The 22,388-nt window shown below is 28.1% G+C and overlaps 1 protein-coding gene across 1 annotated transcript; it reads right to left on the bottom strand.

The window, feature by feature from the left end:
• Positions 1-345: 345 nt before the first annotated feature.
• Positions 346-3,313, bottom strand: LOC120074050 (acid phosphatase 1). The gene is made up of 3 exons (XM_039027028.1): positions 2,830-3,313; positions 788-1,000; positions 346-712 (listed from the first exon to the last, which is right to left on the bottom strand). The coding sequence occupies exons 1-3, from the start codon at positions 3,213-3,215 to the stop codon at positions 535-537; spliced, it is 777 nt and encodes a 258-aa protein (XP_038882956.1). The 5' UTR covers positions 3,216-3,313; the 3' UTR covers positions 346-534.
• Positions 3,314-22,388: the final 19,075 nt, after the last annotated feature.

Below are 22,388 nucleotides of genomic sequence, written 5' to 3'. Positions count from 1 at the left end.
ATGCCTTCAACTTAATTTTAATTTGATGTCTATAAACCTCATCTAAATCATCTATAGATTATCTTCCCCACTTCAAAAACTAATTTATTTTCTTCCATTTTTAACACAATCCTAAACCTTAATGCCACAATTAACCTAATAAAAATTATCAAACTAATATCTGGTAAAAAAAAAAAAAAGTTAATATAATAACAGACAGAAATCATAGACATCAAATTGAAACATTTTAAATCATATAGTTAGTTTACTAAAACGAAGCTAAAATCATTGGAATTAAATTGAAAATTCTAAACCCATAAAAACTAATTTAAAACAATGTCGAAACTATACATAGATACTAAATTTATAGCACAACCGGTTGAAAGTGTATATAACATTTATTTATCAATTAAAACAATGTTCATATAAGTGCTTTGATTCATACGATATATAGATATTTTATCGACATCTCTATAAATTTACATCGATAAATAATTTAATGGATAAATGTCGATATTTTCTTTCGACATATCCATCCATAATTTAGTTGAGATTTTAAGGAACGAAATACATAGGATTAGGCAGCTTAAAGGTACGATTTCCCACAAATTTACCTTGAAGATCGCTCCATTGATCTCCAACATTGCCCCAAATCCGATACCCTTGCTCTACCAGTCGCCGCCGCATCTCCGTCTTGAACTCCACCGCGCTTCGCCCTCTTTCCGCCGCAGACCTAAGAAGAAAATTTCCAGTAGGTGAATGGAATGGCTGTGTAGTGTGAGAAGGAACACTGTGATTTTGATTATACCTTAAGATTAGGCGTTCATAGCCGACGAAGCCCTCACGGTGGAGATTCTCGACGGTTACTTGGCTGAAAGTCTCTTCGTCTCTGCCGGTGATAAGGAAGACTTTGAAGCCACTTTCGATGAGCTTTGTGAAGAGCTCCGCCACCGACTGGATTGCCGGACATGCTCCTTCCATCGCCCATGACCTAAATGCTACCGGATCGTATGGGTCGCACCTGTTCCAATAATTTTTTCTCCTCTTATTTGAATTATTTTGCTTTTACTTTCCTACAGTTTTTTTACTTTTTAAAAAAAGAAATTATTTCAAATAGTAAAACTCTTGAAAATATTTAAAATATTTAGAAGATATAACAAAATTTCATAACTATCAATGATAGATGCAGTGTCTATCAATCTTCTATCAGTGTCTATAAATACTTATAGACTATCAGCGTCTATCATTAATAGTTCTAAAATTTGCTATATCTTATAAATATTTTGGTTTATTTTTCTATATTTGTAAATAATAACATAAATTTAAGGTAAAAATAAGTCATAGAGGTCTTTTAGTACAAACCGGTTGCTAACATATACTTTATGTCAGTTGAGCTATACTCACTTTTTTTTAAAAATCTATAAATTGATAAAAATAAAATAGAACAAATTAGGAAAAAGAAAAGAAGAAGAAGAAAAGAAAAAAAAAAAAAAGTGGTTGTCAAAATAGGCTTAAATTTTAAAGATATAATTTTTAATGCTAACATTATTTGGTCATGAACTTTTAAGATGGATACGAACTTTCTAATTTTGATGACCAAATTTGTAATTTAAATATTTTTTAAAGTCAAATATAACTTTCAATTTTCAATGCCATTAAATTAGACCCTATGACAAAATTAATATATATCATAGGTTAATTTGTTACTTATTTTATGATTAGGTTTGAATATTTTCATTGTTGGATTTAGATTTTTTAAAATATAATTTTGTGAGTTTTGTACATTGAAGTTATATTACTAATTATGTTCACTTATGGTTTAGGTCAAATTTCACTTTTGTTTTTGTGATTGTAATGTTCATTTACTTTCTTTGATAAAAAAAAAATTACAAACCATTCTTGTAATTACAAATTTCCACTGTCTACTTGACATGTTTTATTTATTTATTGGTATTTAAAATTTAAGACGGCATGAACTAAATGAAACTTTTAAAACTATGAGACTAAACTGAAAATAGATTTAACTATATAATATGAACAAAAATGCAACTTACTTAATTAAACTTAAACTATAAATACTAAATTGAAAATATTAAAACTATAAAATCAAACCGAAAGTAAAAGCTTAGACTATATGGAACTTTCTTTTTTAAAAAAGAAAATTAAAAAAGTTAAACTATATGGACCAAATTGTCACTATTGTATTAAACAACGAAAAATTAACTTAAAAATAAGCCTAAAATATAGTTAAAAATTTAAAATTAGTCTAAAATCTCATTTTAATTCTTAAACTTTCAAGTTTCTCTTATCTTAAGCTTCTAGATTTTCAAAATATCCATTTTAGTCTTTAAACTTTAAAAATATTGATTTTAATATCTAATGAAAAAACCTCATTATTTTTGTCCTTTCTATGTTACTTTTCTAATTTAAATGCTTGGAGAAAAAAAAATAAAATAAAATTTTTCAACCACCAACACATAATTTGAATTTTTATATTAGAAAAACTTTGCAACCCGTGAAAAAAAAAACTAATTTGAAATTAAACTCAAAATCATAAAACTCAATTCATTAATCACGAGCTCCACTAATTTATAGTTTATAAAAAGAAAAAGACTAATGTTATCCTTGTTTAAATCGAAACACTTCTTAATTTCAAACTCATTTAAATAAGTTGGTTATAAATTTAAATCTTAATTTTTTAGTAAATAATAAAGCGTATTTTAACTAGTTAAATTATGTTCGGATTAACATTAAAATTTAAAAAAAATATTTCTTTTTTTTTTTAAAAAAAAAAACATATGAATGGCCAAAATTTTCCATTGGCCCAAAATAAGAGTAGAAAAAGCTTACCCATATCTCTTAACTTTATAATATTCAACATTGGAGATGCAAGTATCATCCACATCAAGAATCCAAGCATCAAATCCGTCGCCGGCCACCGGAATTCCATCCACGTAGCTCAGAATTTGTTCCACCACAAATCGGAGATCGTGCTGGTACTGCCCGCCGGTAATGTAAGCTCCGATGCAGCTGAAGCAATGCGCCGGCACCGTCCTCCACGGCTCAACATTGTTCACCTCCGCAGCCAGCCGCCAGCTCAGGCAGGGACTGCAGCTCGCTCCGCCTCCTCGACTCCAGTACGGCGGCGTCAGTCCGGTGGTACTCGAAAATACTGCAAAGAAAATCATCGATATTATCTCTCGAACTCGCCGGACCATTTCTCCGATTATGATCATATGTAACAGCCGCCGCCGCCTCCTGATCTCGAGTCGAACCACCACCGTGAAGAGAGAGAGAGTTAGAGAGAGAGATTAAAGAACATAAAACCAACGCCCAAGTGTTGTAACTTATATAGAGAGATATTTAGAGAGAGAGATTTAATTATAATTATGGGGCAATTGCAACTTTAATAAAAGATAAATTCGATGCGTGTTCCTAAGTTTTACTTTTTTTTGCAAATATGGCAAATAACTTCTGCATAAAAAAATTGATTATTATCTGATTTTTATGTGATTATTATTTGGTTGTTATCTGATTTCTATGTAATTGTTATATGATTGTTATGTGGTTGTCACACCTGCAATTACAAAAAAGTTGAAGTCACCAGTTTTGGTTTCTTAAATGTATTTGTCATACAATATAATTTCCCTATTATTATTAGTTTTTTTCCTTATTAAATTACAACTTTAGTTTGGTTCGAAACTTTGTGTCTATTTGATCTATAAATTTTAAAAAAATGAATGGAATATTTGGTCAATTAATTTTAGTTGAGTTGGTTAAAATGTTTCTGTTCACATAATTTAATGTTATTAAGTAACTTCACTCCACTAACTTCAGAGTGTTCCTGTTTAATATTAAAGAAGGAAAAAACTCAAGTGTAATGATGTTGTACCCAATTAAAAATTGATGTGTCAAATTTTTTAAATAATTAAAAAAATATATTTTTTGTGTAGCTATAAGAAATGGAGTATGGAATTTAGGTGCAATCTAGGTTGCATCTAAGTATTGCTCATTAAAGAACACATATTTATCAAGAAACTTTATTTTCTCATCTTTCATTATTTTCCTCCCTTTAATGTTTCCAATAATTCCAAAAAAAAAAAAAACACTAATATTGAAAAAAATAATAATAAAATATCAATTTTTATCTCTAATCTTTATAGGTTGTATCAATTTAAACTCTAAATTATTAATATATCAGTTTAAATCATGAACTTTTGTGAGTGTATCAATTTAGATATTTCATTACATTTCGTTTGGAAAAATCACACATGAAACTTATAATTGTATCAAAAAGCTCTTAAACTTTCATAATTGAATCAATTTAGCATGTTAAGTTCATGCATTTATTCTAATTGTTTATTTTGTAAAACCGGTATTTAAAGAAATCTATAGACATTTGAGAATCAATGTATGGATGATTTCTAAATGTTATCATATTGAATGATCTAAATTGAGTGACTTATGAAAAATTAGAAGTTTAATGGATTGAAATTATAAGTTCCACGTGATATTAGTTAACAATCTAGAGGAAGGTGTAAATATATTAATGAAAGTTCAAAATTTAAATAAATCCAATTACCAGTTTAGAGTTTTAATTGATATAGCAAAGCTTAAAGGATATAAATTGAAATTTGCCAAAAATAAATAAATAAATAAACAAACTTACATTGGAATCTTATCAAATTAAGATTTCTTTCCAGATTTTAATATACAAATTGTTTAAATTTTAATAAAAAGAATTTGATCCCCCAAAAAAAGAAAGATAGAATCCAACATTTACTTGAATTAAATTTTGGACAAATTCTAAACTTTATTCCAAATATTTAATAAATGATTCAAGTTCAAGCCATATAGATTTGTTCTCAAATTTCATTCATATTTAAATCTCATATAAAAAATTGAATGAAATGAAACTAGAATACAACAAATAATAACAGGTTCATGAAGTTTTAAAAGTATTTAATATATTTATCCATAAACTTTTACATTTATGTTAAAATAGCTTCATGAATTCTCAATTTTGTTGTCTAATATATCACTAACAACGTATTATATATTTTTTAAAATTCACATATCAACTAGACGCAATATTGCACATTTAGGTGTCAATAATTTTTACAAAGTTTTAACATGTCAAAGAACTCATTAGGCATAAAGTTGAAAATCCGAGAACATGGATTAGACATTATTAAAATTAAGAGATCTATTAGACATAAAGTTGAAACTTTTAGAACTTATTAAATACATTTTAAAGTTCGAAATCTTTTTTACACAAATTTATAGTTCAAAGACCGAACTATATATATATATACACCATATCAAATCACGGATAGAATCAACGAACGTTTGAACTTCATTCACGATATCTAACTTTTACTGTTAGAAGATTTCAAATGATAAAAGAATCTGTTTCAACATAGAAAAGGTTATGCCAACTTCAAGAGTTTTGAAAATTCTCATGAATGAAATAACTTTAACGTGCACATCAAAGTCTGTAAAAAAAACAAACCACTCTCCATAACAAGTATAACTTTGAATAATTAATGTAATAAATAACATTATAATAATTTGATTCTATATTATAGAGCTTATCTATATCATATTATCAAATAATTTGTTTTAACGTTGAATTCCTACCTACCCCAATTAACATATCAAATAAATTAGTTGTTCACACATTTTTTTTGTTAGGTTTTCTGAATTTTTAAATGATTTAGTAAAAAAAAAAAAAAAAAAACTATTTTATTTATTAAATTTGACATTAAAAATAGTTAATTATTACCAGTACTTTTCCATCAATAATTTAACACAAAAATGAACCGCATTTGAAATCTAAAATTTGATCTTCCTTCAAATTGCATTAAATTAGTGTCTTAATTTTATAAACGTCGCATTCATCATTAAATAAAAAACAAAAAAAGAAAAATATCAATTTACACGAGTAAAACTCTTAAGATTCTAAGAATTAAAGTCTTTGTATTTTTGAAGGGGTATAAATTTATGGGATTTTTAAAAATAGAAAAATAAGAGAAATTATTTACACAAAATAGAAAAATTTTAATCTTCTGTGATAGAGGTCGATAAAAATCTATCAGTGCCTACTGGTAATAGAAACTAGAAACCGATAGAAGTTGAAATTTTTCCTAAATTTTATACCCTTAATTACGTTTCTTTCATATTGATATTATGTGAATTTTATAATTTTTTTATAATTAAACCTCTAAAATTTCATACATCAATTATAATGGTTCATTTTACAATTAATCTGACATTTGAAGAAGTCTACATACGTATAAGAATTGATGTATTAACGATTTTCTTCTAATGTAATCTTAATATAAAGAGTGAATTAATTCACTTATGATAGTTTAGGAGTTTAAGTGATAATATTGATAAGTTTCACGCAATATTTTCTAACAAAAGTTTACTGCTTAAATCGCAAAAATTATTAGTTTAGAATTTTCATTGGTATACCCCTAAAGTTTAGGGGCATATTTGATATTTTAAAAAAAAAATCAATATTGATCAAATTTCTGTTCAATGCCATGTTTTTTTTAGCTTAACTATCGTAGAGAGTGAGTGCTTTATCTATTAAAATATGCTCATATTAACAATAGCCTAACCTGTTTTATATAATATAAGGATATTTCTTTTTTGTCTTAAGTTTTGAGTCTAATTTTCATTTTATTTTTAGGTTTTAAACTTTTGCATTTTTATCCTTAAGCTTTGAGTTTGCTTTCACTTAGTGATTAGAATTCAAAATTTACATTTTAAACTAATTTTCTATCAACATAAAAATTAATGTTAAAACTTCACTTCAAAATTATTTTAGATTTGTTAATTGAAGATCACCGCCTAAAGACTAATGTGAGCATTAATAAAATTCATAGGCAAAAGTGTAAAATATTGAAATTTAAGGATCAAATAAAAACTAAATTCAAGATTTAAGGATCAAAATGTAAAATTCTAAAATTTAAAGACTAAATAGAAGATAAACTTAAAACTTAAGGGTAAAAGTGTGATTTTCTGAAATTTAGAGATGAAATGCAAATTAAAATAAAGAGTATTTTTTTTCCCTATAATATAATATTAGTGGACTAATTAATGGTGTCTTTCTGGTAAAGGTCAGATGAGCACAATTAATTAATTATTTTCTTTCAAAACAAGAGCACAATCAGATTAACTTTATTTTTTAAAAAATGATCGATTAATAAATAATAAGTATAAAACAAATTACCTTTTTCCTTTCTAAATAAAAAAAACACACACACACATGATTTTTTCTCCACCATGAGGATAAAAAAAAAAAGAGAAACTAAACTACAAATGACAAAAACTTTGGTTAATTTTAAGGAAAAATACTTGTTCGGTTCCTAAATTTTGGATCTAGTTTCTATTTAGTCTTTATTTCAAAATGTTACACATTTAGTCCTTCAATTTTGAGTTTGGTTTTAATTTAGTCCATAGATTTTAAAATGCTACAATTTTATACTTGACATTTGAATTTTGCTTCAATTTGGTCCCTATGTCTTGAAGTTTACATTTTTAACCTCAATTTTTCACTAAATACTTACTTTTCGTTTTTTTTAGTTAATTTATGTTAATAAATTAAAAATTGTTAAAATAATTATAATCAATTAAATTTTACTATTTTTATCACTTTTAAAATTTCACTTCTAATTACTTTTAATTAATTAATAGAAATTGACGTCAATGATTGAAAGTAAGTATTTAATGAAAATTTAAAGTCAATATATAAAATCTTGAAATTCATGGACCAAATTGAAACAAAATTCAAATCCCAAGAGTAAAATTATAACATTTTGAAACTTAGAGACTAAATTGAAACAAAACTCAAAACTTAAAGACTAAATGTGTACCATTTTAAAACTTAGAAGCCAAATAGAAACTAGAGCCAAAACCTAAGGATAAAGAAAATATTATTCCCTTAATTTTAATTTTAATTCAATTGACATAAATTTATATTATTAAATTTTAAAGTCGAATGTCCGATCCCATTTCACATATTGTAAAAACGTAATTCATTTAATCTAAAAAACACCTTGATAAATATTATTAGCATAGTTGATTTGCAATAACGTCTTTTCCATTAAAAAAAAAAAAAAACCATCCTTAATTCTATATATCCAAACTTTGAATATGAGTTTGTAATTAAATTTGACTATTCAATCGTTTTATCACAGTCAATCACTTTTTAAAATAATATAAATATAATTGCATCTATCAATTTTTCTAAGTCGTATAAAAGATTCAAGAGAATCATATAGATGTTTCTTACTATTAAATTTTACAAATCTCATTTGTATAGTAATATACATTTTTACTTAGTTGATTAACTCGAATTTTTTTTAATTACGTGATCGTTAACATATAAATTAAATTTATATTAAATCACTGTCATTAATACTAATTACTGAGAGAAAAGAATACAACAAACAATACATCATTTAAAATTTAGAAAATAAAAAGAGTTAGTAATCTAATCGAGTAGATGAATCAAAGACTCATGAAAACAACAAAAAAGAAACGATAATTTAATTTTTTTTAAAAAAAAATTAGTGGACATAAAATAAAATAGAGGGTGGCGACCGAAAGAGGAGATTCTTATAGGTTGAACAAGAATGACACACATCACATGAGAGAGAGAAAAGGAAAAAAAATGAAAAAAAATGAAAAAATGAAAAAAGAAAAAAGAAAAAAAGAAAAAGGGAAAAAGAAATTTGTGTCAGCAAATTCTATATTAATGAAAGGAAGGTATTTTATTGAACTCCAAATGGACAAGACAAGTGGATTCCTTTTCCATATCTAGACTAAATAGGCTAAAGTATTCTTTACCAACCTTTTTTTTTTTTTTTTCCTTTAAGTTTCAAAAACATGAAAAATGAGGAATTAAACTTTTCTTCTTATATATTTCTCAATAAATTATTTATTTGTTTATTATTATTATTTTAGCAATATGCGAAATTAGAATTTAAATGTGTCACCTACATCAGTTGAGTTTTTCCTCCGAAAAAAGTTAAAATACTTTTATCGTTTTTAGGGTTGATTTTAAGAATAATGTGATTTTTTTTATAAAAATGAAAAAAATAGAATAGTGACAGATTCATTTAAATAATAAACAATCCAACTCGTGTGTCACGAATTAGGTTTTTATTTTTTATTTTTTTAAAAAAAATTAGTGTTATCTAAGAGGAAAAAAAAATCCCTTCCACTATTCTTTCCTAATTCTCTACATAGCATCTTTTAGCAATTATTGTGTTAATTTGACTCGGCCAATTAATGTATTATTCATTCCTAATTTTCCACATAGTTGGTATTCTCTCTCCATATTTATTGATATAATTTAACTTTTTTTTTTTTGTTTAACTAATTCTTTCTAATTATTTTTGGACTAAGTTCAAGAATATAGTGCATTTTTAAATTAATGAGAAAAACTGGGATATATGGGAAAGAATTTTTAAAAATAGGTGAGAATGGAAAATATTGACAAAAATAAGGTACTTTTTAGGAAGGGAAATCGTGCACCCCATACACGATTTAACTTTAATCTATCAGCACCACGTCACCGTTGGTCAAGGACGTACTCATGGACTGGATCCACATTTCCATAATCGTGGACCCGGTCCATGAGTACGTCCATAATCGTGGACCGGTCCACGATTTTTTTTATTGATTTAACTGTTTTTTATTGGGTCCATTTTTTTAAGTCAATATTAAAAAATATTCAAGACATTCAGGGTTTAATTGTTTCAACTCTTTCATGCACCGAATGAATTTGCGCTTTTAGTGTTGATTTTCTACTTTAAACACCAAATCTTTTAGTTGCTTTGATTTATATTTCATATTGAAATTACTAGCAACATGACGAAGACAATATCAATGGTATGCTCTAGGTTCACTCCAACCACTTTTCTCATTATTAATTGCAACAAAATGTCTTTATGTCTATCAAAAATCAAGCAAATATCATTTGTTGGATAACATATTCACGCAATATCCACAAAAATCATGACCAACTAGACGAATTTTCACCTTCACTAATAGCAAAAGCAAGGGGAAATATATGTCTATTTGTATCAATAGAAAAGGCGGTCAATAATTCCCTTATACTTTCCATAGAGATGACTTCGATTAATGGTCTACAATATTTGACCCCTTCTCTTACAGGATCGAAGGACAAGAAAACTCGACAAAAAATAATCGTACTTAGTACATCAAAATACCAATCCGATCGTGTTCCTAGATTGTAATGAACAAAAGCACTCAACCAATACGGAACCTCTGAATATGATTTCTCCTAATCATCAAACACAACAATCAATGCTTTTATCTTGACTTGTCACACCCGTCTATAATAAACATTATAGTCGTATTGTTTTTTAATTGCTTTATGGCCACAGGTATCCTAGGATTAGCTCTAACCAAATTTTGGATTTCGATACACATAAAATTTGAATCAAGTCGTGAATGATCTTGTGTCAATTATGAATACAAACATGAGTGTTCCCTCTAAGTTTGGTGATTTCAAACATCCCATGAAGTTTACGCCGACATGCCCTTAACTTCCAATCACAACCATCCTTCCACTATTTGCATCACACATACCAAATATCTTGATTTGATTCCACTACAATATTCTCATAGTGTTTTGTCTATTTTTTTACACCAAGTTGTAAATCTTTTTTAGTATTAAATAACATTTTTTTCTGTATTAAATTAGAATTATCTACATATATTCCTTTCCTCCAAAGTTGACCCTCGTTCACATGTTGAATTAGTAATTTTTCAATCTATTTGGGTAAACGTATCTGACGATACCAACTCAAGATCTTTAGGATGCATCAACATATTTATTCAAATTTTTTAACAGTTATAGTTGACAAAAAAAATATATGTTAATACTACCAAAAAAAATTGTTTCTTCTTTTTTAAAAAATCCAAATATTTTCTTAAATCAACCCAACAAGTAGTCCAACAAAATCACCAAAAAAAACATCCCAACAAAATCCAATTTATAAATTCAACTTACAAATTCAACATATAAATTCAACAGTCCAATTACAAAAAAAAAAAAAAAAAAAAAAAAAAAAAAAAAAAAATCAACCCAAATCTAAGATCTATAAAGTATACATTTAAATCAGCCCAAATAAAACAAAATAGTATATCCATAAATCATACATTTAGATAAGCCCAAATGAAAACAAAATAATAGATCTATGAAACAATCTTTATTTTTTATGAACAAATTCATATATTAGAAAAAAAATAATAAAAAACTTTACCTAAGGTGGACGGTGACAAAAATTGGAGACAACAGGATGTAGATCGGCTCATGGTGACAGTAGCAACAGGATTGTAGATGGCAGATGGTGGCGGAGTTGACGACCGACGATAGTGAGGAGGAAGAAAGGGAGAGAGCTTTCGAATGGGAGGAAGGAGAAGGGGCCACAGGGTGATTTAAGGGACCACTAAGTCGGTACCACGATTACCTGGTCAACATTACATGACTATCCATGTGGCAGTGCCAGGTCACAGGAAATCGTATACCGGGTACACGATTTAAACACCTATTTTTATCAATAATTTTCACTAAACCCTATTTTTGTTAATAATTATTAAAAATAGGGTTTTTAAAAATTCTATATTTCTATCAATTCTCTAGTTCTCTTTTACCCTTTATGTTCCTTCACCTTGAATTTTTTTTCCTCATTGTTGTCACTATACCTATTTTTTTTAATCTTAATTTGAAATATACACAATTATATAGAAGTGATATTATTTTATTCATACAATCTAACATATATATTAGATATGTATTTCTTATTCAATCTTTTACAAATGTAGATTGCTACACAAAATTCTTAATATTATTGTTGAAAAATGCGTGAAATCCTATTCAAATGTTGAGAATGTTTATGCATAAAAATAAAATTTCAAATCAAACATGTGAAATATTTTAGGTAAATTGAATTGCTAAAATTTGGAAATATTTTTGCAAATAGATTTGGGAAGATTTCGGCGTTTTGCAAATTTAGTGTGGCAATTTTCTTCTTTGTTTGAAGTGAAAAAATTCAATTTGCATGTACGAAATAAGGTAAATTAGGGAATATAATTTAAAATATTTTCAATATTTAAAATTTATGACATAGGTAAATTGTGTACGAGATCCACGATTTAGGCCAAAATCATGTACGGAATCCACTATTTATTTATTAACTCGTGGACATGGTAGTCCACGATTTGCGTACTCTATTTTTGGGAATAGAAGGTAATTCACTATATTCTTATCATTATTTATTTATATTACATTTAAAAAAAACTCATTTTTAGAATCACTTTTAAATATGCCTTTTAATCATTCAAAAACAATTTTGAGTAATGGTCAAATATTTCAATTCTTTTTTAAAATATTTTATTTTCAAAATTAAACACTTGAAAAGTAAACCAAATAAACCTTAAGCAATTAAATTGGCTAAGTTAAAATTATTTGAAAGTATGAGAGTCTATCTTTAAATCAATTGGTAATAGGAGAAGTAACTCATCTATCTTAAAAAGAGTGAGATCCCTTAGGATTTGTTTAATAACGTTCAATGTTTCTATGTTTCTATTTCTCATTTTTTAATAAATAGATTTATTTGATAAAGTTCTCTATTTCGAGAAATTTGAGAAACGTTTATAAGTTTGAGGTCAAATTTAAGAAGTAATTTTATTTCTATTTTATACTTTCTCGTTTCTTCTTTAAATTAAAAATTGATGGGTGCGCCTCGGGCATCCTTTGTCTTCACAGTTCTGTACTTTAATCAAATGTAAATCAACTTTTATTATTTTTTTTTCTATAATAATTGTGCTATATTTTTTTCTTTTTTCTTTTTTTCTTAATTTTTTTTAATTTATAAGTTACTTTAATTTTGAATTTTATATTTTTGAATGTTCAGATTTATATATTATTTTAGTTTTCAAATTTTAAATCGTCAATATATATTTAATTCTTTTTTAATTTTGAATTTTAAAATTTCAAATTTTGAATATGCATAATGCATGTTTATATATTTGTACATTCAAAACAAGTTAAATTTTATAATATATAAATTTTGTTTACTTAGACATTTATTTTAATTTTTTAATATTTTACAACCAAATATTTACCCAATAATATAATTAAGTTGAATTTGAGTCCACATGAGACAAATGACTTTAGTGAAAAATAATATTGTATGTAAAATTTTAGCAACATATGAATCACATATTAATCTTGCATAAGGACTTATGTGTATTCAATTATGTAAATGCTTTATTTCGAAAAAATGTAAATGTTTTATAATTATTTCTTATATTTTAGTTCATTATATATATATATATACAACTAAATTATATTTAAAAAATGTAAATATTTTATAATTATTTTTTTTATATTTTTTATACTCATTAACTGGTTTGTAGTGCTTGGGGTTTTGACGTAATTTTTGGGTTATGAAACTGAAGGGTTTGGAATACCTTGAAGCGGAAGCAATTGAATGTGTGTCTATCATTTTGTTTTACAAAACAATAAATGTAGAGTTGACGAAAATAACGATAGACATAAAACAACTAAGCATGTTTCTTCTATTGAGAATTATACCGAGAAGAAAGGAAAACTCATTCTTGAAGACTTAACTCTTCATGTTTCCTCTCCACAGCCAAGTGTCACGTATGGAACTTCTCCTAAACTCGAATGGAAGTTAACGGCACGACAGTAGCCCAGAACGAATACCACCAAAAGTTCTTTCTCGTTATTCTTAATATATATACATACATACATATATACATATACATACATACATACATACATACATACATACATACATACATACATACATACATACATACATACATACATACATACATATTAAAATATATGTTATATCACATCTAACATATAGCCTATAATTTATATTTTATCACAATATAACCTATAATATTAATATGAATCATATTCATATTAATTTTAACCTATAATTTTTATATGAATCACATTCATATAATTAAAATTTGAATCATAATCAAATATTTATTTCTCTTATTAAAACTTTATATTATTATGTATCATATAAATTATATTAATTGCATCTTATAGAATTAATTCTCTTTAATTAATTTGAACAATTCAAATTAATCCAAAATTAATTTGATTCTTATCAATCCTTATTAAGCTAACAAGTGGACCTTATAGATCTATAGATTGAAGCTCCAATGATATATGATTAATTAATTAAACTCTTTAATTGAATTAATCAACCTTCATTAACTTTCGATCACTCCATTAAAGACCTGCAGCTGCACTCTTTGTACTATAGATATATTTATGTGTCCATTGGATATAACCAACCAATAGTGCGTTGACCTTTCACAAATTGCTCGTAAGTACATTTGGGTAAAAATTACCATTTTACTCGTGCAGTTACATCTAACTTTTTATGTACCACTTATCTATCTAATGAACAATCAGTCATATTCCAACTATAACTGAACCTCTCTTGGGCTAGGAAATGGTGTGGCACCACATTGTTCAAGACCCGAAATGAGCTCTTAAGGGAGCAATTTATCTACTAACCCTAACAATAGGGAAAGAGTGAATTTCTTATTGTGTAGTTGTGTTCCCAACTCCCCAATTAGACGAATCCCCAAAATGGTAGACATATTGAGTTGGCGAAACTGATCACTCTTACCCATACAAATCAAAGGTTGCCCTCATAAGCAGAAGTTCACAACTCAGTTAGGATTAAGGTCAAGTGTGGTCATCCTGGTGAAATGTAAGTCTCTTTTAGCAACGGTGTTATAAATTGAAACTATTGATTTCGTGATCTCATCTTATACAAACTCTTTATATAGGATACCCTGCTTACATGTCTCCACATGAATGATCGGGATTATATCATTTGTATCACTTTACAATAATTATAACAATTATAAAGTAGGCAGTATCCGTAGTGTCACTAGGATAAAGTACCCAACCTTATCCATCTACTACAGATCGTGTTGGGAATGCGACCAAAGTCCTACGTTGGTTAGATAAGAGGATGATCATGGGTATATAAGTGAGGATGACTATCTCCATTGGTATGATGCCTTTTGGGGTGAAACAAAAAATATAAGTCATGAGGGTTTATGCCCAAAGTGGACAATATCATCGTTTAGGTTATTACTTAAACATGATCCACCTGTATGTCTCCACATACATGTTTAAATTACATTTAATAACTTTAGATCTTAGTTAATTGATTATTATTATTTTTTTTGTCAATGAAACTATATTAGATAAATAATATGTCTGTTCAAATACAATTACAAACTAAAAGACCATGAGATTTAGGACATTAACCCCAACAAAAACTTTGTTGATTGTTCTTAAATTTATTGAATGCATAAACTATTTTGGCATGCTTATGTTTAATTCATTTGAACAATTAGCTATTATTTGAATGATTTTAATTTGATGTCGTGTTTAAGAGAGAGCTTTAGATTAGGACTAGCAAGTCGAACTATTAATCAACTATGCATGAGAATGATAAGAGGTTAATAGAGATTGTTATTAGAGAAACCTAGTGTTGCACTTAATTAATTAATTGCATGAGAATGTGTTGATAATTAGATGCGAGAAATGGTTGAGCTCGATAGAAGATACTTGGATAAAAGACTCTTAAGTTTATGGTTAGCATAAAATGAATTCAAGGTCTAAATAATTAATTTAGTTGATCCATCAATGAGATCATCACCCTAAGACGTGTCTTTATCTAGTTTCGTCTCAGTATTATCTTTTATTCACTTTTAGGATAAAATTAGTTTTAAATTCATCTCATTTCGGTCCCTTAGATAAAATAGAAGGATCTCTGGATAGCTAGAAGAGTCAAACCAATTTTTCAGAGGATGATACTCAGTCTCTCACCATTTTACTATATTATAAAATCAACGCGTGCGCTTGCGCCCATCAAGTTTTTGGCGCCATTGTCGGGGAATTGTGTTTTGACTTTTTTAATATTCATGAGATTTGACTAATTTTATTTTAGGGTTTAAATTAGTTTTTATTTTTGTTTTATTTGAGTATTCTCTTGGTTGATTCTTTGTGGTATTTGCTTTATCACGTCTTACAATAATTTTGGATGGCCTTATGGGTTTTACCAACTTAGCATAGGTCCACCACCACCACCAATACCTTTTAACCCATACCTTTATCCCATCAGTTATCCTTCCCATGACCAGAGGAGTTATTATGTTCATCCAATCCTAATAGAGGATAAACCTTCATTAGAGGACTAGTTAAAAGAGTATATTCTAGAGTCCAAGCTTAGGAGGTTTTATGTGTCTGAGATGGAGAGGTTGGATAGGATAGAAGCTCAAGTAGTAGTGAATGAGGTAGTATTTAAACGTATAAGAGATATACTTAGTCTAATTGTTGATGTATTTAGAGCCTTGCATAAGGAGAATTTTTCTAATGTCACTAAGATATGGAGGTCTATTATTTTAGACTCTCATGGTGAGGATGAGTTGGAAGCATTAGAGTCAACCTAAGAGTAGGTTGGTGAAATTGAGAGAGAAATTGTTCTTAATTTGGATGAGGAAGCTCAAGTGATTAAGGTTGAGGTTGAAGAGTCTTATTGTCCATGTCTTGAGAGTCCTCCCATTCTTTATTTTATCTTTCTTATGAGTTTTGTAAATATGAATCTGCATTTAATTTTTCCTCTTTTAGTTTTTCTATATTAGAAATACCAAAAATAATTTTCTACTTTCAGATGTCCAAGAAAAGATGGTAAGCCCACAAGACTTTGTAGGTTATATTTATTCGAGCAAGAAAGGGTCTGAAAAATGAGAATTTTTACATGCCTTGACGTATAGTCTCCTATGTCGTCTAGCTGAAGATGTTAAGCCCAATGCTTCTTGGGAGGCAACCCAAGTTTTATTTGCTTTCAGTTGTTTTAATTTATTTTTTTAAGTTTTATTCAGCTCTTATGGTATCCAATCTCATCATTTTCTAGTCTCTGCTTTATAGGAGCCCTCAAATAAAGTAATGGTTCATAAACCTGATATATGTAGATTACTTCATTAATCAGGCCACTTTCTCTCGCTCCTTATACTATTTTATTTTTGTTACATTGAGGATATTGCATGTTTCTAGGTTTGGGGTGGGGGAAATACTGCATACTTTTGCTTGTCTTGTTGTTTTTATCTTGCTACACATGTTAATTAGGAAAAATGATTTATGCATGTTAGTTGACAGAATATTTTGAGTGGCTAAATTTTGGATAAACTTTTTCGATTTTGAGTGCAAAATATGATGTGTGTTTAATTGTGAATTTGATGAGTATGCGATGACTATGATTGCCTGCAAGTTATTATGTATATGTATATTAGATGATCTGCTGTGGAAATAGGACAACATACTCCTGAATTAAGTTTTCTTTAAGTCTCTCTTTGAATCCCTTGCATATTTGAGCACATAACCTTTCTTCTATTAAGTTCTTTTTAGTTAAACATGTGTTTACTTGAATTAATTAGGTTGTCACCTCAAAAGGTCCAACCATGAGTTAGAAACTTCTGTATTTATTATTTAGTTCTGATACTAGATTGATGGAAAAAAATAAAAGAAAATAAAATAGAAAAAGAAAGAAAATAATCTAAAAGAAGATTACTCCTCCTTCCTGTTAGAGCTTAGGAAGTGAGCAAGCTTTGATACTTCAATTGAGACTTTGCTCATAATTGAATGTCATTCATGAAATCCATGTGGGCAAGCCAAAACAAAAGTAGCATGTCACGAGAAATTCTCCTTTTGACTTAAAAAAAAAAAAGAATAAATTACCGATCAAGTAGTCACTCTTGCTACACAATCGAATAAAGAAAATTCTAATAAGTTTCATTGAACCAGAGTAGGGAGAAAATTAGAGAGATTCATTTAAAATCATGGCAAGCTAATTAGGACATAACTGAAAATGCTTGCACACACACACACATGAAGGTTGATAAGATTTGACCTTGAAATCTCTTAAAGGAGGTGCTTGAAATGTTTCTGCTAATGGATCTAATGTGCCTATTTCAAATAAGGTTTTGAGTCATTTGTATGTTTGTTTGAATTTTCCTATAGTCTTGTTCTTTCTTTGCTCGAGCCTAGCAAAGTTCTAAGTTTGTGATGGTGAAATGCACTACAAAAGTGTGTTCTATAGACTTAGAATTTAGTTAGTTAATGCTTAATTTGTTATCTTTGATGCTTTTTATGTTTAATGGTAGGAAATTGAGCAATTGCACTGGAACAAGTAATTTCAAGGATAAAATGACCAAAATACCCATAGATCGAGCGTAGCGTTACGTTGAAAAGTAGAATCATACATGTAGGGGAGCATCGCGACGATACCTTTACACTCTAACGTTACGCTACAAGGCAGTAGCTGAAGGTTCATAAGAGCGTAACAATGTTATCCACAGCATATCTACGCTACGAACTTTGACGGAGAAAATACACGTGCCTCATCCAAAGAGCGTAACACATCATAGTAATTACATTGTGTCTTACGTTACAATAATAAAAAAAAGCGCAATTACGTTGATTCTAGCATTGTGATGCTACGACAGTTTTTATAAATATCACGTTTCTACCGACTAGAAAATGGAGGCTTGTTTTAGGGTTTTAGTGAGCGTCCATCAAGGCCTCCACGGGGAGCCGAATCCTAGACAGAGGCGACGTCTCGAAACTTCCAAAGGAGTGTTGGATTGAGAAGATTGTTGAAAGGCAACCCTGAGCTTGCTGACGACAGTCAGCTTGCATTTTATTTCCTATTTTATTTTCTATTCCTTCATATTTTGGATAGGATATGAACGATCTTTATTTGTATTGCTTCCATGAGTAATTGATTTGTGGTCCTTACGGTTTTGACGTAATTTTTGGATTGTGAAACTTTGTTGATTGTTCTTGAATTTATTGAATGCATAAATTATTTTGGCATGCTTATGTTTAATGCATTTGAACAATTAGATACTGTTTGAATGATTTTAATTTGATGTTTGATGCTCAAATAATGGAAGCAATTAGGATCTTAAGCACTCTAATTCTATCAACTTTAGCATAGAAACATGCAAGTTCATAAACTAAAAATAAGGTTTTGAAGCTATACCTTTGAAGAACTCTCTGATCTTCAAATCCAACTTGAATCTTTACTCCAAATGCTTGTAGACCACCGCTTGATCTGCCCTACTATCCTCTAGAATCTTAAATTGGAATATGGGATCCAAAATGAGTTGAATTTTTAGGGAAAATGAGGAAATTTCTAGTATTTTTATGATAAGAAGAACTTTTCTTATTCAAAAAATTTAAGCATGCAACTTTAATTTTTCTAGTTAAAATGAATTCTAATTGATGAAGATCTGCATGCATCTCAAAATGCATGAAGAAACAACACACAACACTTCAAAAATTAGTGGAAACACGAATATTAAATTAATTAAACACCAATTTCGTCCCAGTAATCCTTACAAATAGAGATCATTATTAGAGGAACCGATTGCTGCACCTAATTAATTGATTGCATGATAATGAGTTGATAAGGATAAAATTAGATTTAAATTCATCTCAGTTTGCCCCTAGATAAAATTATAAGGATCTCTATTTAGAGCATCAATCCCAATAAACTCCTCACCACGAATCTCATAGTTTTTGATAGACTTGAATGCCAATGAGCCATGCTCCATTTGGCCAATCCTCCCTCATTGGTGGTTGTACTTGAAAAAAAAAAGTTATTTTAATTATATCTTAGTGCTCACCCGTTGATAAAAGATTTGCCAAAAGGAAATTAGGCCACATGAAAGATTAAAATTTTATATTCCTCCTTCTCAAAAAAAAAAATAATAAATAAATTTTATTCCTAAAAATGTTAAAATGTTTGACAAAAAGTTCCACTTTCTTTTAGGTGGCCTAATTTCTTCTCAGAAATTTCTACAAGCTCACAAAATTAAAGTGTCATATCATATAAACTTATTATTAGTCAACTTCAATCATACATCAATAAAAATGATAAAATTGAAAAAGTTCGAACGTAAGATATCATTTAATTCTTTTTTAAATAATAGAGAAATACTTGAACATTAGAAACATTAACATATATCTATACTAAATTTTGATGATTAATCTAATTTTTTAATATATCATAATATCTATTTAATATTTGAACTTCAAAAAATTTCAATTTAATCGGTTAAAGTGTCATATCATATAAATTTATTATTATAATTGATTGCACCTAATTAAGTTGAAATTTTGCATATATGGAAGAGTTGCACTTTGCATTCTTGCTTTTAATCTTGATACATTTAGTCTTTTTCACCTTAAAAAAATAAAAAGGGGCAATCTAGAAAGAATATCTTTCAAACTTATTTGTATTAGGAATATTACAATAAAAAAATAGATGTCTATTGCTTAGTGTCTCAAATGCCATGTGTAAGTTCACATTCTACTTGCCACTTTGCCTATAAATAGTGGTCTTTGGTAGATTTTAAGATGATATACCATTGGTGCGAAATCCACACTAAATTCCACTAAAATTTCTTATTGTCCAATTTTATAATTTTAGTTTTTATTTATTTATTATTATTATATAAAAGTATTATTATATTATATTTTTCCATATCTGTATTTCCGTTGTACTCCTCAATTTCATAATACGTTATTAACACGAGCTCCTGTTGTTTTCTCCGCTAAATGTAGGTCCTAAAGATATGTCGGTTTTTCCATATTCGTTATAATTAATAAATTAAATGTTATTTTGCATATTTAATATATATTAAATTTCTAATATGAATATAATATTTTTTGATAGTGTTGCCATGACAAACCTTACAAAATTAGAATTCGCAGTCCTTGACATTAATGACAATAATTATTTGTCATGGGTGCTCGATGTTGAAATTCACTTGGATGCTATGAACTTGGTAGAAACAATTAAAGAAGGAAATACGACATCCAGTCAAGACAAAGCAAAAGCTATGATTTTCCTTCGTCATCATCTTCACGAGGGATTAAAAATGGAGTATCTTACAATAAAAGATCCTCATATCTTGTGAAAAAATTTGAAAGAGAGGTATGATCATCAAAAAATAATTATTCTTCCTTAAGCTCGTTATGAGTGATTGCACTTGAGACTATAAGATTCCAAATCAGTAAGTAATTACAACTCCGCATTATTTAAAATTAGTTCAAAATTGTTATTATGCGGAGAGAAAATTATTGATGTTGATATGTTATAAAAGACATTTTTTACATTTCATGTATCAAATATGCTTCTACATCAGCAATATCGAGAGAAAGGTTTTAAACAGTATTCTGAATTAATTTCGTGTCTTCTTGTGGTCGAAAAAAATAACTAGTTATTGATGAAAAACATGAATCTCGATCAATCGAAACAACACCATTCCCTGAAATAAATACTGTGAATAATCGTGGTCAAGGTCGTGGTCGCAGTCGAGGTTGTGACCATGGCAGAGGAAGAAAAAATGATTATTTTTGCAGTAGTCCTTCTAATCATATAAATTTCAAAAGAACTACATAAAATGATGATCACAAAGAAAAAGCTCCACAAGATAAAAGTTCAAAGAGTATTGAAAATAAATGCTTCCGATGCGGAATGATTGGGTATTGGTCACGTACCAATCGTACGTCAAAACACTTAGTTGACCTCTATCAAGCCCCCATGAAAGAAAAGGAGAAAAATGTGGAAGCAAATTTTGTATACTAGGATAATGACATATTTGACCAATCTCATACGAAAAATTTGGATGTGGTGGACTTCTTTGAATCTCTTGAAGAGAAAATTGGCATAGTTGGTGACACATTAAGTGTTTCTTTTGATTTTGAGAATATCTACAATTAAATTTTTATTTTCTTTTATCTATCTTCAAGTTTTTTTTAAGTAACTTTTGTGTATTTTAAGTGTTATTTTTCTTATTGTAATTATTTTCTTTTAATGAAGAAACAGGGATCATTTTCAGATGTATGTCTGNTTCCTTCGTCATCATCTTCACGAGGGATTAAAAATGGAGTATCTTACAATAAAAGATCCTCATATCTTGTGAAAAAATTTGAAAGAGAGGTATGATCATCAAAAAATAATTATTCTTCCTTAAGCTCGTTATGAGTGATTGCACTTGAGACTATAAGATTCCAAATCAGTAAGTAATTACAACTCCGCATTATTTAAAATTAGTTCAAAATTGTTATTATGCGGAGAGAAAATTATTGATGTTGATATGTTATAAAAGACATTTTTTACATTTCATGTATCAAATATGCTTCTACATCAGCAATATCGAGAGAAAGGTTTTAAACAGTATTCTGAATTAATTTCGTGTCTTCTTGTGGTCGAAAAAAATAA

Source organism: Benincasa hispida, chromosome 3 (assembly GCF_009727055.1).
Source record: "Benincasa hispida cultivar B227 chromosome 3, ASM972705v1, whole genome shotgun sequence".
Taxonomy (NCBI): Eukaryota; Viridiplantae; Streptophyta; class Magnoliopsida; order Cucurbitales; family Cucurbitaceae; genus Benincasa; species Benincasa hispida.
Note: the sequence above shows the minus strand (reverse complement) of the source record. Positions and strands in the feature narration are given on the sequence as shown.

Coding starts and splice junctions, on each gene's coding strand:
- LOC120074050 (XM_039027028.1), bottom strand. CDS start 3,215: ATGATCATAATCGGAGAAATGGTCCGGCGAGTTCGAGAGATAATATCG. Junction 1,001..2,829: donor TATAAAGTTAAGAGATATGG/GTAAGCTTTTTC, acceptor TTATTGGAACAG/GTGCGACCCATACGATCCGG. Junction 713..787: donor TATGAACGCCTAATCTTAAG/GTATAATCAAAA, acceptor TTTTCTTCTTAG/GTCTGCGGCGGAAAGAGGGC.